The sequence below is a fragment of the Ictidomys tridecemlineatus genome, chromosome 3 (assembly GCF_052094955.1).
Source record: "Ictidomys tridecemlineatus isolate mIctTri1 chromosome 3, mIctTri1.hap1, whole genome shotgun sequence".
Taxonomy (NCBI): domain Eukaryota; kingdom Metazoa; phylum Chordata; class Mammalia; order Rodentia; family Sciuridae; genus Ictidomys; species Ictidomys tridecemlineatus.
In genome coordinates, this window is record NC_135479.1 from 100800562 (window position 1) to 100814803 (window position 14242).

Genomic DNA, 14242 nt, shown 5'->3' on the forward strand with positions numbered 1-14242 from the left:
TATTCATTGCATTTCCTGTTAAATATGACCTTATCCACATATTCAGAAAATAATTATTCCACTTATATCTTTATTCATTGCATTCCCTGTTAAATATGACCTTATCTACTTATTCAGAAAATAATTATTCCACAATAGCTATTTAATAAGTTATTGATATTTATCTATGTGGCATATTCTGCTAATTACTTCTTCTTATTTTATTTCTTCACATAATAAAAGGTAATTTTCCCAATTACAAAACTTTGGCTTGGCCAAATTTCTTGTGGCACTGTCCTGGGAAATAAAATATAAGGAATCTATTGTTTGCAGTTTCTAAGGTCTCTGCCATTTTCCTGATAAATTGGAGTGGCCTCAAAGGTACCCCTATGGCTTTAGCCCCTCTCTACCTAGACTATTGAAGTGGTACTCAGAAGTGTAATAATTGTAAGTATAAACACAAGAGCCTCCAGTGAGGATGGTAAAGTACACAGAGAAAAGTCTGGGGTCTGTGCCTACAGGGAGCCCTTGCACCACCCCTCAACACCTGTGACTGTGCTTCCTCCTAATTTGGATGCATTACATAGCTCACAGTCACTGCCAATAATTCTACCCAGGCTTGAGGTAATCCATTTTGTCTTGCCTTCCTCTCTGTAATGTCAGGATGGGCTTTTCACAGATTGATTTTTTTTCTGTAGTTTTTCTATTCCTGGTCGGCTACTTGCACAGTGTATTCTTTGCCTATGACTAAGTCACTGTCCATTCTGAAGACCTCTTCAGTCTCTAAGGGACTCCAATTTCTCTACCTTTCCCCAAATACAAAGCAGCTGATTCCTCAGAGTACTGCCATGATTATCAGCACTGAGCAGCGTGACAATTGCTGGCTGGATTCTAGAGGTGCTTCAGAGGAGAGCAATTGGTATGGGTAATAAATGGCTCTGCGCTGAGAAAAGGGGCACCTCACTTGAGGTACTTCAAACCACAAATATTCTTTGATTAAAATCTTGACCTTTCTCCCAATGGCAATGTTTCCTTTTATTATCTTCCTGTACTTGCGAATAGAAGCCAAAACACACACCAGATGATAGTAAGTAATAAAACAAGATATTCAAAAAGTAAGATTAACAATGTAGGAGGGAAAAAGGCCAGAAATAGCACTAGACAATGTGGAAAAACGGAGTGAAACCTCTAAAAGAAAGGAAGAAAATCAGATTCCCACTAAGAATCATACTACATGTGAACTTGAAATAGACCACTCTAAGAAAGGCCAAGTCCACCCGCTGCAGATTTTCTGAGGTTTTGAAGTTTGGTTTCCTTTTAAAACCACCTCTCCATGTTTTACTATAGATTTTCATCCAGCCACCCCATGTACTCATCAATCAGCCTATAGTAAATCTTGAAGGACAGGGCAGGGAAGGACAGGATTCCATGGAGGCTGTCCTCCAAGTGGTTGTGGGTCACAGGAACCCCGGCGTCCCGCAGGCGGCGCACATACATGAACCCATCATCCCGCAGGATGTCATACTGACAGGTGACCAGGTAGGTCAGTGGTAAGTCCCACAACTTGCTGTCTGCTGCCAGCAGGGGCGCGACCCTCACATCCAGGAATCCAGGGTGCTTTCTGGCTAACTTGGAGCTACCGAAAGTTGGAGCCTTATATACGTGTCCCTTGAGGAACCTCTCGGGGAGCAAGGAGCTCCAGTTGACCAGCTTGAAGAGGGGGGCCGCCTCCACTGGCACGTGCTGGTTATGCATCATGGCCTTCCTCAGGGCACTGTCACTGGTGATGTAATTGCTATAGAAAGAGATCATGAGAGACTTGGGCAGAATTGGCATGTGTGCGTTGTCCTGATAGGATGGCGTTTCCACATCCAGAGTTTGCAGGGCAGGGTAAATTAGAGACTGGATCTTGAGTCTGATCTTGACATCTGGGTCATCCAAGAGCTAAGGAGGAATTAAGATTGATGACACCCATTATTTTCATTTGAAAGAAAAACAACTGTAAAAATATAGGCTACATGTGAATGAATAACCTCCAAAAAAGTAATGACTGGAATATTCCATCTCAACAGATTTCAAATATTCAAAATGGGCTTCTAGAACTAGACGTTCCTGAATTAAAGCATGTTTTTAACGTGTGGAAAACACCCATCCTGTCCTCCTCACAGATAAGGCAAAGGGATTTGATCAAGAATTGGCAGCTTATTGTCTTGCCTTTCTACCAAGAGCGACCACCAGAAGAACTCTGCAAGTCCTACCTCATTTCCTGTCTGTTAATGTAAAAGTTTATTAAAATATACTAGTATGTCAACTGGTTGTGCCATGGAGAGAAAGAATCACTTAATAAGGACTCTGACTTGGCTGTGATGCTGCAGTGACAGGCTGGTTTGGGAAATTTGGACAGGTGCTGTTTTATTGGCGTCCATTTTCTATTTCCAGCTGATGCGCTCATGTTTGTAAAGATCAGTGGTCTGAAGAGAGGAGGGTACAGAGACCAGACTGTGCCAGAAAAGTGATCCATAAAAAGACTTTTACAAGATGTTTTATTTTTTGAAATTAAAAGTACACTTTAAAATGTACTTTTATATGTTTTTAAAATTCATATTATGCTATAAAATATATATTTAAACTTCTCTATAAAATACAGCTATTGGATGAAATCAAGTATTTTTTGCAGATTGTGGTTATGTATTTACATTTTCACTAAATACCTATTTAGACATTTTGGAGACCATTTGTAAATAACATTACAGGTTGCCAAATATTTTTGATATAAACTTATGTATGTGGTTTTCAAAACAATTCTCTGAAGTTTTAAAAGTTCATTTTTCTTTATACTTGAGAAATGGATGCTCAGAGAAATTAAATGACCCAGTCAAGCTAACATGTGGAAATTACTGCATCTCAAGAAAGTTCACATCTCCCGATGTCCAATAAAGTACTTTTTCTACCACATTACAAAACCCACAGTGGATTAGAAATCTACAGTGTCAAGTATTTGTTTTATATTGTGGTTGTTGCAAAGCCCAAATGCAGATTCTCTCCTTCTGAAAATGTCATTCAATCAACTCTAGAAGCTGAAACACTTATATAAATCTATCTAACAACAAGAATAACAGCAATGTTGTTGAATTACTTTAAGTTCATAGTTTATAATTAAACATCAGCTAATAAAACCTAAACTAGTACAGATGTAATTGATAAGTAGACTCTGCTTCTTCTCACCATTGTGTTGAAAAATAGTTTAGATTTTAAACAATCAATAGTAGTTTGTTCCCTTTGCTATAAAAATGGAGTCCTTTCTATATATAGTGTGGGATTAAAATACTATTTACTATTATTACTGTACTACCATTATTCAATAAAGGACAAATATATTTTAGTATGTATGCAAAGAATTCCCTTGTCATTTTCATATTTCTGCTTTGTAAAAAAAACTAAAGAAATTATCCCCAATGATTAGTTCATCTATAGAATACTTAAAGATATAATCACTTGAATCTCTAGAAATGTTTTTCCTATATATTAATCATTTAAAACATTTCTTATGTGTTGGTGTTAATAATCTATGTGGATGTAGATTTTTAGATGAATTTAATGTTAACCAGGGATTAATGTGCATTAAGTAAATTGACTGTATCTTCTTTAATGAGAAAAGGGGATTTGGTTTTTAATACTGATAATCTTAATAAAGCTTCTCTTTACTTAAAAAAATGAAAAATAGTTTAGATTTTAAACAATCAATAGTAGTATGTTCCCTTTGCTATAAAAATGGAGGCCTTTCTATATATAGTATGGGATTAAAATGCTATTTACTATTATTACTGTACTACCTTTATTCAATAAAGGACAAATATATCTTATTATGTATGCAAAGAAATCCATTGACATTTTCATATTTCTGCTTTGTAAATTGCACAGGAACCTCTGAGTGTGCTGATGAATTTCTAAAACTGGTGTGATTACTCCAGCAACTGAGGAAGACTCCCCTGAAGATCACTGAATACAGTGGGATCTATAAAAAGTTTGCCAGATCACTTCTGCAGGCATGATACATTATCTCATTCATCAAACTAGTATAATATTTTACTGATGAAGATAAAATTTCAGTCAAGGAATTATCTGTCACTTCATTAAGCAAGAAAATATTGTGACAGGAGTATAAATTGGTATAGTGATGTTTGAGGCTTTTTTTTCAATTATTTCTTTAATATTTCCCAAGATTGCCATCTTTCCATTTACATTCATATTTTAATATGTGTATTCAATCTATTTATAAGCAGATGAATTAAGGAAACAAAAATTAAAAACACGGAAATGGCCATGCCAAACCTGTTGTGCCACTGCGGCAGCCAAATTCCCCCCTGAACTATCTCCAGACACAGCAATCCTCCCAGGGTCCACGCCGTACTCTTGAAGAATATTTTTGCGCAGGAACCACTTTAAGGCATCATATACGTCTTCAAACTGGACTGGGAAGTGATACTTAGGTGCTAATCTGTAGCTGTGCAGAGAAAATGTGGTTTTCATGTCACTTTTTAAAATTTATAAAAGTGTAACATATGTGCCCAAAGTGCACAAAAGGGTACAACAGCCACCTAGCCAGCACTCAGGCCATGGAGCAGGACCCTGGCAGCACCCACACCTTCCGTTTCTTCCCTTCAACAAGTACCCACACTAGAGCATGGGTTGATTGTTCTGTTCTTGCCCTTCATATAAAGGCACACCTTCAGCATGTGCACAGGGGCCCTGGGTTTCCTGGGTGGGTGTTCCTTTGAGCCTCCTCTGCACCACTGGGTGTTTCCCTCTCCCTGCACAGTGCTGCACTGTGCAGATAGATCACAGCTCATTTTTACAGTAGCATGTGATAGGCTGGCCACAGATGGGCCCATGTGGCATCTGAAAAGACCAAATTCATAAAGTAAAAGAATCTAACCCTGCTTGCCAGCCACTGTAGAGAGGGAAGAACAGGTGTTACTCTTCAGTGGATTCAGTCAAGCAAATTGAGAAGTTCTGGGGCTCAATGCATAACATGTACCTGTGGTCAACAGTGGTGTATTGTGCACAGAAAAGCTTAAGAAATTAGGTGTCCTGTTCAGACTTCTTGCCACAAATAAATACATGATAAGTAGATAAAAAGTATTTTACAAAGTATAAGTATTTTTTAAAAAGTTCTAAGGATTTGCGTTCTTTGAAGTTGGACTTCTCACAAACAGTGCTGTTCTGAATATTCTAGCACATGTTTTTTTGGTGACATCTATCTGCATTGTTGACAGCTATGGAGTTTTAATATATATTTAGTTTTATTCTATATTGTCAAAGGGTTTTGCTCAGGAATGTACCAGGTGATCATGACAGAGCCTGCTAATGCATGTCCTTGTCACCCTCTGGTTAGTGCTAACATCAGGGATGAAGGTCCCACCTAATGCATTTCACTGATGTTTCCCTGATATATACTAACTATTCATTTGTTTATTGATGGTTTGGATATCCTTCCCAGTAAGCTGTCTTTTAAAGTCAGGTGTTTATATTTTTTGGTTTTTTAAACTTATATGAAATAAAACTATATTTTTAGTCAAAGGAAAGAAATACCAAAGCTGTTCACTGTTGTCTGAATATATAGGTGACTAACAGTTACATTGTACAATGACAGTTGTTATCTAAAGTTAAGTGAAGTACAATTTAATACCATGTACTTAATATTCACTCTGGATATGTATGTGGTACTTAAAATATTCAGTTTTTAAATTAAATTTGTGTTGCTCTATAATCATACATAATAATAGGATTCATTGACATATTGGCACATGTACATAATTTGGTCAATTTCATTTCCCCAATACTCCCCATAGTATTTAGGTATTTTAGATAAGAATATATATATATATATATATATATATATATATATATATATATATATATATGTGTGTGTGTGTGTGTGTGTGTGTGTGAGTGTGTGTGTGTGTGCATTTTAGCATTTATGTATGTACCACATGTAAATACAAAGACACTTCAAGACTTGGGTTAATGTCTTTTAAGTAGCATAAGTTCTTAACTTCTAATATAATCATTTTGAGTTATAATTCTAAATTCACCATGAATTTACCTATTTAAATTGTGTAATTCAATGGTTTTTAGTATATAGAAAGAGATGTGAACCATTACCATAGTCAATTTTAGATATTTTAGTCACTAACAGAAAGAAAGAAATGAAAAGAAACCAACCTGCACTCACTGGTAGTCATTTCTCATTTTCCCTGATTCCTCAGCTCCATTCCTGGGCAATCATTAATCTGCTTTCTGTTTCCAAAGATTTGTCTAAACTGTCCGTGTGCATCCCCACTAGTAGAGAGGTTTCGGCAACACTATTATTGTCTGCTTTTTTGTTATAACCATCCAACCCGAAGTGCTGTATCCTGGTGGTTTTGATTCGCTTTTCCTTAGTGACTACTGATGTGCAACATATTTTCCTGTGCTTATTGGCCATTTTAAAAAATATTTTGTAATTTTTGATAGACCTTTATTTTATTTATTTATATGTGGTGCTGAGAATCAAACCTAGTGCCTCACACATACCAGGGGAAGCGCTCTGCCACTGAGCCCCAGCCCTAGCCCCCATGTGGCCATTTTAATAGAACCCAAATTATCCATCTTTTTGGAGAGTTGCCATTTACCTTTAATATAAGAGTATATTCAAAGGCAAGGCATGAATTTGCATAAAATGTAAGATCTTATCTTTTAAATTTTTGTGGTTTATTAGTTATCTCAATGAATCAAACATAGGCATAGCTTGTCTCTGGACTTGCCATTATTAAGAAAACCATCTTTAAAGGCAAAATTGAAATACAAACCAGTGTTGGCTTGGATTTCCTAATTTCTTTTTTAAAAGGTGTTATTAGTGATCACTTACAAATGAAATTGTGCATCTCTGTGTTGCCACTATTTAGTAATATGATTTAACTTGACAAATGGTCATGAATGCTATTTCTTAACTTTTCCTTCATTTTCTGATTTTAAATAGCTATATAGGGCTCTAGCATGAGTCTACTGGCTGCAAACATTGTTTTCAAACATGGACTGTTGTTCTAGCATGGTATTTCACACGAACTGACTTTATTTGTTCAATTTGAGAATAAATGTAATGTTTTAGCCTCCTCCGGTGCTGGACACAGGCTGAGTCAAGTTCAGGGATGTTATCTCTTAGTCTTCACAGTGACCCTCTGGGGAAGGAACCATTAGGATGTACTTTAAAGACATCCTCTGACTTTGGGACACGCATTCTTAAAGATTATGACCTAAAATTGAAAGGTAATCCAGTCCAATCATTAAGTCTGTAGATTATACAGTTTGAACTTTTGTGAAAAAACTCTTTACTTTCTGCTTTCCTTTCTGCCCAACAACCCCACCCCCTACACACACACACACACACACCTTTTCCCCAGTGCTAATCAGAGTAGGTCCCTCCTTTGCTCTTAATTGCCTGCTCAGTGTGCCCTAGGAGCCTCAGCCTGGCCAGGCCACATGGCCCAGAGAGGCTCGCCCTGGGCGCATCAGCCCCGTACAGAACAGCCCAGCTCTTACTTGGTCGATACGATGACAGCGTTCAGTCTGTCTGCTGTCCTTTCTGACAGCAGGTCATAGCTTATGAAAGCTGAAATAAAAGGAATAACAGCAGGATATGAGAGTGGACAGGTAAAGGAAGGGTTTTATGTTGACAAAGCCCCTGCGTTTGTTTTCCTTTCCGGGACATGTCCAGGAGCTACCTTCTAGAGCAACAGGGAACAGATGCAAGGCTGTGCCACCCCTCAGAACCACTCTTACACTGCCAAAGTGTCCCCAGGGTTCTGTGCCCACCCTTCCGGGCTCCTGGTAGACACAGGACAGTCTTCCCATTGTGGGTTCTCTCTCCCTCCTCTGCTCTCCTACCCCCCCACAGGGGTTGACCAACTCTGCCTGAGGTGGAGCTGATAGCAATTCTCATTTGAACCCACATGTTCTTCCTCTCTGGAGCTCAGAGTTCTTGACCTGGACCCTGTCCAGCCTCCACTCCTCCCATGGATCTGTATTCACTGGTGGGTAAACAGGTGACTATCAAGTACTCTGGGACTAAGTGGGTTGGGTGATTTTCTCAGTCACAAGACTGGGTCTTTTATCTCTAAAATGCTTTCACTTCTAAATATATTTCATTTTTTTTTACTGTAAATCTATATGTCAAGAGATGTGTAATCTTTGCACACAATCTTGATGTGTCTGTCCTATGATAGCCTGTATTATTAACATATCAACTGATTACACATTTGAATATAAGCTCCATGAAGAATTTTGTCTGTTCAAGGATGCCTTCTTAGAATTGTACATATGAGAATAAACAAATTAACCCTTGAGGTGGCCCTATAATACCACTTGAAAAATGACAGAAGCAGCAAAGTATGATTCTTAAACGTCTTCTCAGCAGGGAGGAGAGCTTTTGCCTCACAACTGTACCTGGGTGGATGAAGAAAGACATTCATGGGAAAGGGGGATTTGAAGCTTTAAGGAAGAGCAAAACTTTTCCAGGAGGTCAAAGCAAGAGAGTTCGGGAGAGATGGCAGTGTCCCCCACAGAAGGCCCTGGGTAGGGACTGTATCACTTACCAGCACTTCCCAAGATCCAACCCCCTCCGTGGATGTAAAACACACTCCTTCTCAGGGTGTCTGACTTCCTCCTGGGCACATACACACGGACAGGAGTGTTGTTGAATTTTGTGTCAGTCACAATGACATTTTTATGTGAAGTTGGTGGGATTTCTAGAAATATCATCATGGGCGTGAAGAAATCAAGTCCCAGAAACTCGACAAGAAATGTAGCCTGAAAATGAAATTCACACACATCTTTGCAATTCAAGTTCCAAAGGCTAAAGAGATCTCTGAACACATCAGTCTGCATTGATCCTTAATTAGCTCCAATGAAAGGAGCCAAATCCTCACACTAGAATCTCCTTTGTCCTTTCAGAAGAAACAGAGGTGCCAAGGCTGGCCTACAGTGGTCATCAAAAGGAGGAAAAGCATCCAGTTAGTCCTCTTTCCATAAAGTGAGGTCAGATCGAAGCTTCAGGGCTCCAGCGATGGACCAGACAGAGGAACCCTCTCTCAGGAACCTCACAGGTCAGTGCAAAAGAGGAGCCTTGCAAAGCCCCGACCACGCTGTGGCCGAGCTGTGCATGGGCAGAACGGCCAGCTGAGAGCACTGGTGGAAGGAGGTTTCACCCAGGAGGCAGGATTTTAACCGACTTTTGAAAGAAAGACCATCTCCCATAAGAATTTAACTAAAAAATATGTTAAAAAGGAAAACCAACTCCAGCAGAGGTGCTCTGTAGCTAGACAATGTGGGGCCTATTGGGCTTGATGCACAGGGGTGGGGGCAGGACGGGAGGGAAAGAATGCACAGGAGGATGGAGAGGCCAGGAGGCTGGCCAGCCTGCCTGCAGTCTGCCCTTCTACCTGAGAATAAGACACTGCTCCAAGCGCTCTATGTGCTTTTGTTATGGAGTGCGTAAAAACTACCAACCACTGCACCAAGTTGAAAGGGGGAAAAGGGTTCTTTGAAGAGCAGGCTAGCACCTCAAAGAACTCCCAGCACCTGAATTTTGGAAGTACAGAGTTTATAAAGGCAAGACCCACAAGAAGGATTGAGGCACATGTAGGTCAGAAAGACCCTGTTGAGACAGATATTTCGATTACATGAGAGAATTGTTTTGATTGTACATTTCAGAGTCATTTTATTCTACGTCCGGGCCACAGTCAGGGATGCAGGAAAGTCCTACTGTACTGTTGACATGGATACAGCTATCAGGAGGCTGAAAAGAGAACATTGTAAGCAAACGTACAATGGAGTCAGGTTAGAACCAAATAGCTTCACTTTGGTTCTTTTCCATTTCACTTTAATCTCAGTAATATGACAGCTTACCTGCATGGGGCAGGGAACATTATCATACCACTAAAAGATGAGGAAATGAACCCAGAGAAGTTAAGAAAGTAGCCCTAGATTGCACAACTAGTTGTGCAATCTGGGGCTACTTACTTAACTAATTTTCTAAATTTCACAGTTTTATTTTTTATTCATAACACAATTCTTTAATAAAATATGTGAATACATACACGAAGATTGTCAAGCATTTGAGGGAAGCCAGCCAAACTAATCAGGAAAAAAGAACAGATGAATTGTAAGAGAGCAAATATTAGGAAGGAATTGTCCCCTTCTTGAAACTTGCCCAGCTGTACATTACATGTAGAATTAAATCACCTCTTACTACCATTGGCCACGCTGCCCTGCCTGGCATGACACCGAGGCTCTTCAAATTACACTGCAGCCTTTCCCATTACACCCAAATGCTTTAAGTGACTTCTGGGACTTGCGGATGGGTTGTGCTTGGTATCTCTGCTGGAGAACTCTCCTTAGTGCTCAGGCTGCCAGCTTCATGTCGTCCCATAGTCCCTAAGAGGCTTCTCCTCTTCAGAATGGGCTTCCCTGATCCTAAACACAGGAGCCCTGCTCCTCACATCTGCCCTTATTGCTCTTTTCCCCACCAACTTCTCTCTTTCAAGTCAGTTCCTAGGACCTGAAATCATTCATTTATTTGATTTTAATTTATTATTTTCTCTCCCACACTAAACCTTGTTTGCCTAACAGACTTCAGTTGTTGAACAAGTGGGAAGCAAAATGTTCTAAAAACAGAACTTTAAGAATAAAGGAAAAAAATATGGGCAGACCCACCCAGGGTGCAGGAGAGTGCTCTACCTTCCTTGTCTGGGGACACTGGGCTGCTCTGTCAAGCAGGCAGTTCTCATGATACAGCAGGGACACCCCTTCCATTTCTGCACATTATGTCCATGGTGGCCACCCTGGGCATGTGTCCACAAGGCTGCCTATGCAGGGATTCCTTCAGAACTTGTGTACATGCCCTCATTCTATCCACTGAATCCTGAAGGAGAATGCCAGGATGTCTGTCAGGATATCGGCTACACAGGCAGATGGTCAGTTTCTGGTTTCCTTATTAGATTTAAATACTAGCTCACACTCGAGATGAGCAGTTCAAAAGACGGCTAGCATGGTGATATTAATGCTACTAAACGTAAATCATCTTTTCAGTATGCCTACCCAAATGGCCCTCACTCACTGTTCTTTATACTTGTGAATGTGATTGCAATAGATAAAATAATAGCAAGCAGCAAACGAACAAGCTATGTTTCTAAGTAATGAACAGTGAAAAGTCAGAGTACTTAATTTTAAAAGGTGAATAAATCACTCAATCGAAAGAAGAGAATCTTGGAAAACAAACTTCTTTGGATCAAATGGCAGCACATGCCCATCTGAAATTCAAAAAATTGCAGACTTACCAAATGTGCAAGAGCTTTCAGAGGTGTGTTGGTCAGCATCGGCTCCTCAATATTCTCTGGGAGCAGAGTGTAAATGCAATATGCGGCCAGGACCCCCAGGAGAAGAAGGCACCATGACCTTCTTCCCATGCTGCTGCTTCTTGGCCTCCCTGTCTTCAGGAACACAGAAGATGCCTCCCTCGCTGTGCCTGCCACTGAGCTGTGACAGCCAGGAGCTGGCCTTTACCTCCTGAATGTAGAGGTGTGCACCTGGTCAACAGGAAGCTCAATAAAGTTTAAACCCCACAGTTATCCAGCATGGATCTGGGTGAGGGTGAGTGCTGCATTGGTGAGTTACAGGAAATCTGTGCAAGTTCTACCAGTGATCTCACTCTTACCTGTGCTTCAGCAAGCATGTATTGAGCAATCATGTTGAAAAAGTGCCCTCAGTCCTAATGAAATATTCTTAGGAAATACACAGGATGCAGAATCTTATAAAAGAGCTCATTGTAAAATTTGCAAAAACAAATAAACATACTTTTACTGCCTCTCCCCACCCATGGTACTAGGGATTGAATCCAGGACCTCGGAACCATGCATTCTGGAAAAGTGTTGTACCTCTGAGCTCCAGCCCCTATCCTATGAACATACATTTTTTTTTAAGTGTTGAAAACATAGGAAACAAAATAGCCATCTTTTCTGCCTCTACAGAATTCACAGTAACCTGTAAGAGATCAGAAATACTGGCAATTCATTATGATAATTTCTTGAGAGGAGAGTTATGAAAACTAATGATGGTAGTAGTGATAATAGTAATGGTGAAACTTACTAATTATTTATTATACCATCCTGGTCCTATGCTAAGTGACTTACATACAGACTTTAAATGAGTCCAAATGATAAAAATCTATAGGATCAACATTACTGTTTACCTATAAATGAGTGAAATGAGTTTTAAAAGGGCTAAGTAACTTGGCCACAGTCATATAACTTGAAGTATTAGAGTGAGAACAATTTAGGTAGCTAAGAGATTTCAAAGCTTTTTACAGACATGGAGCCCCAAGACCATGTGTGTGTGTGGGGGGGGTGGGTGTATGTGTGTGTTCTACAATGGAAAAACAAAAAGGAAATAACAACAACAACAACAACATCACACATTGCTGAGATCCATGCTGTGGACACCTTTGTGTATTTCCTACCATATCTTTTTTCTACTTCTCATACATCTTTCCTGTCTGGAATTAATCATTTTTTTTCAAGGAGTCCTGATTCCCTTAATCAGGGAATGAAAGTAGAGGAGAAAACCTTGGAACTATATATACTCATTGATGCTAGACTAAAATGATACTCATTTTAGTATACGGAGAAAGTACAGATTTGAAAAATATGAATGATTTTTAAATTTGACACCACAAGATTTCCCCTCCATTTCTTTATTTTTACAATTACATGTAGTTTTTCAAGTGGACAGTTTGTTTGTGTATTACTGAAATCACACATACTACTGTTGCAAAATTAGAAAACAGATACACAAAAAAATTAAATACTTTAAAGCATTTCATATGACTCATCTTTAAAGCAGCATTCTGAGAAAATGAGTAAAATTGGATGAGTACCTTTGGTACTCCGTATGCATTCATTTTGGATATAAAACCAATTAGTAACCATATTAAGAATGACTTTAAAATGAGTACCACAAACCTGTGGTCAATACCAACCTGTCCCAATGGGCATTGTTCCATGGACACATTCTGGATCATTCCCACTTAACTGACGCCCTTCAGGTTTATCCCACTCTGCTGTGCTGATATTGACCTTTTATGATATTCCCCAACCCTGAGCAGCTGAATGTCTCACTTGTCATTGATGGAGATTATGGTTGTACCCTTAAGGGAGTCACCTGAGATCTTTCCTTTGAGGACTCCAATCATCCTATGACTTCAACTGAATAAAGTATTAGTAATAATAATTACAGCTAGCATCAATGGTATTTTTTGGTTGTCTTCTGTAACTTTCCTCATGAGGGTTGATGAACTGACACCATCCACATACTGAAAGCGAGCCAGATTCTGCTCAGAAAATTTAATTAACTGACCCAAAGTGTCCAGTTCATTTTCTGGTTCCACTGTTATTACTTCATTTTAATAAGGGAGAATCTGTTTCTTAAATGTGAAATTCTACCTTTGTTCCTCTATATTCTCTTCAGAACAAGATGGTCTGAATTATCATTTGTTTTGCCACCCATTAGCTGTAGCTTTTTATGATCCTTGTACCATGAAAATTTGATTGCTGACATTATCTGACATTTGATTTACATGAAAATATGAGTTCTTAAAATATTAACATAAATATTACTATGATTATATAGTCATACCAAGAAGGGATGTTTCTGCTTAAATTCACCCACTTGAGTCAGATACTCAATAAGGTCTCTAGAAATCCACTCTCCACTGTAATGTTACCAGCGTGATGCAAGGTTAAGTTTAGTTGTTTGAATGGGTACTCAATTTGCAAAAACATATTTTATGTTCAGTTTAATTTTCAATAGTGAGCAATATCATTTCTATAGCTCTGATTGAACCCACCTTTCTGCATTCCTGTCTTTCATTCTGGAGATGGATTTCTGTAAACTGTGTTTCCCAAATTTGTTGCCCTCTGGATTCTGCTAATTCCTACCAGGGGCAGGCATCAGTGGGAGATTGGAAGACAGAAAAGATGAGTTCAACTGATACTTCTGTTTCTTCTAGAAGCCTCTACAACTGTCAAAGACAGTGCCACCTCTGGCATCTTCTGAATTCCAGCAAGGCCTGTCCATCACGCTCAGAAGTGCTCTCGGCAGCAGCCACGTGGGGCCCTCAGGAGGCCAAAGTGATGCATGTGCAGCAGCCTCCTACACACCCAGCTCCTCC

At 39.3% G+C, this 14242-nt stretch overlaps 1 protein-coding gene across 1 annotated transcript; it reads right to left on the reverse strand.

The window, feature by feature from the left end:
• Positions 1–1260: 1260 nt before the first annotated feature.
• Positions 1261–11483, reverse strand: LOC144375856 (arylacetamide deacetylase-like). Its single transcript, XM_078041300.1, has 5 exons — positions 11355–11483; positions 8613–8826; positions 7561–7630; positions 4312–4483; positions 1261–1923 (listed from the first exon to the last, which is right to left on the reverse strand). Exons 1-5 carry the CDS (start codon positions 11481–11483, stop codon positions 1321–1323), a joined length of 1188 nt encoding a protein of 395 aa, XP_077897426.1. The 3' UTR covers positions 1261–1320.
• Positions 11484–14242: the final 2759 nt, after the last annotated feature.

Coding starts and splice junctions, on each gene's coding strand:
- LOC144375856 (XM_078041300.1), bottom strand. CDS start 11,483: ATGGGAAGAAGGTCATGGTGCCTTCTTCTCCTGGGGGTCCTGGCCGCA. Junction 8,827..11,354: donor TGAAAGCTCTTGCACATTTG/GTAAGTCTGCAA, acceptor TTTCATTTTCAG/GCTACATTTCTTGTCGAGTT. Junction 7,631..8,612: donor TTGGATCTTGGGAAGTGCTG/GTAAGTGATACA, acceptor CTTTTATTTCAG/CTTTCATAAGCTATGACCTG.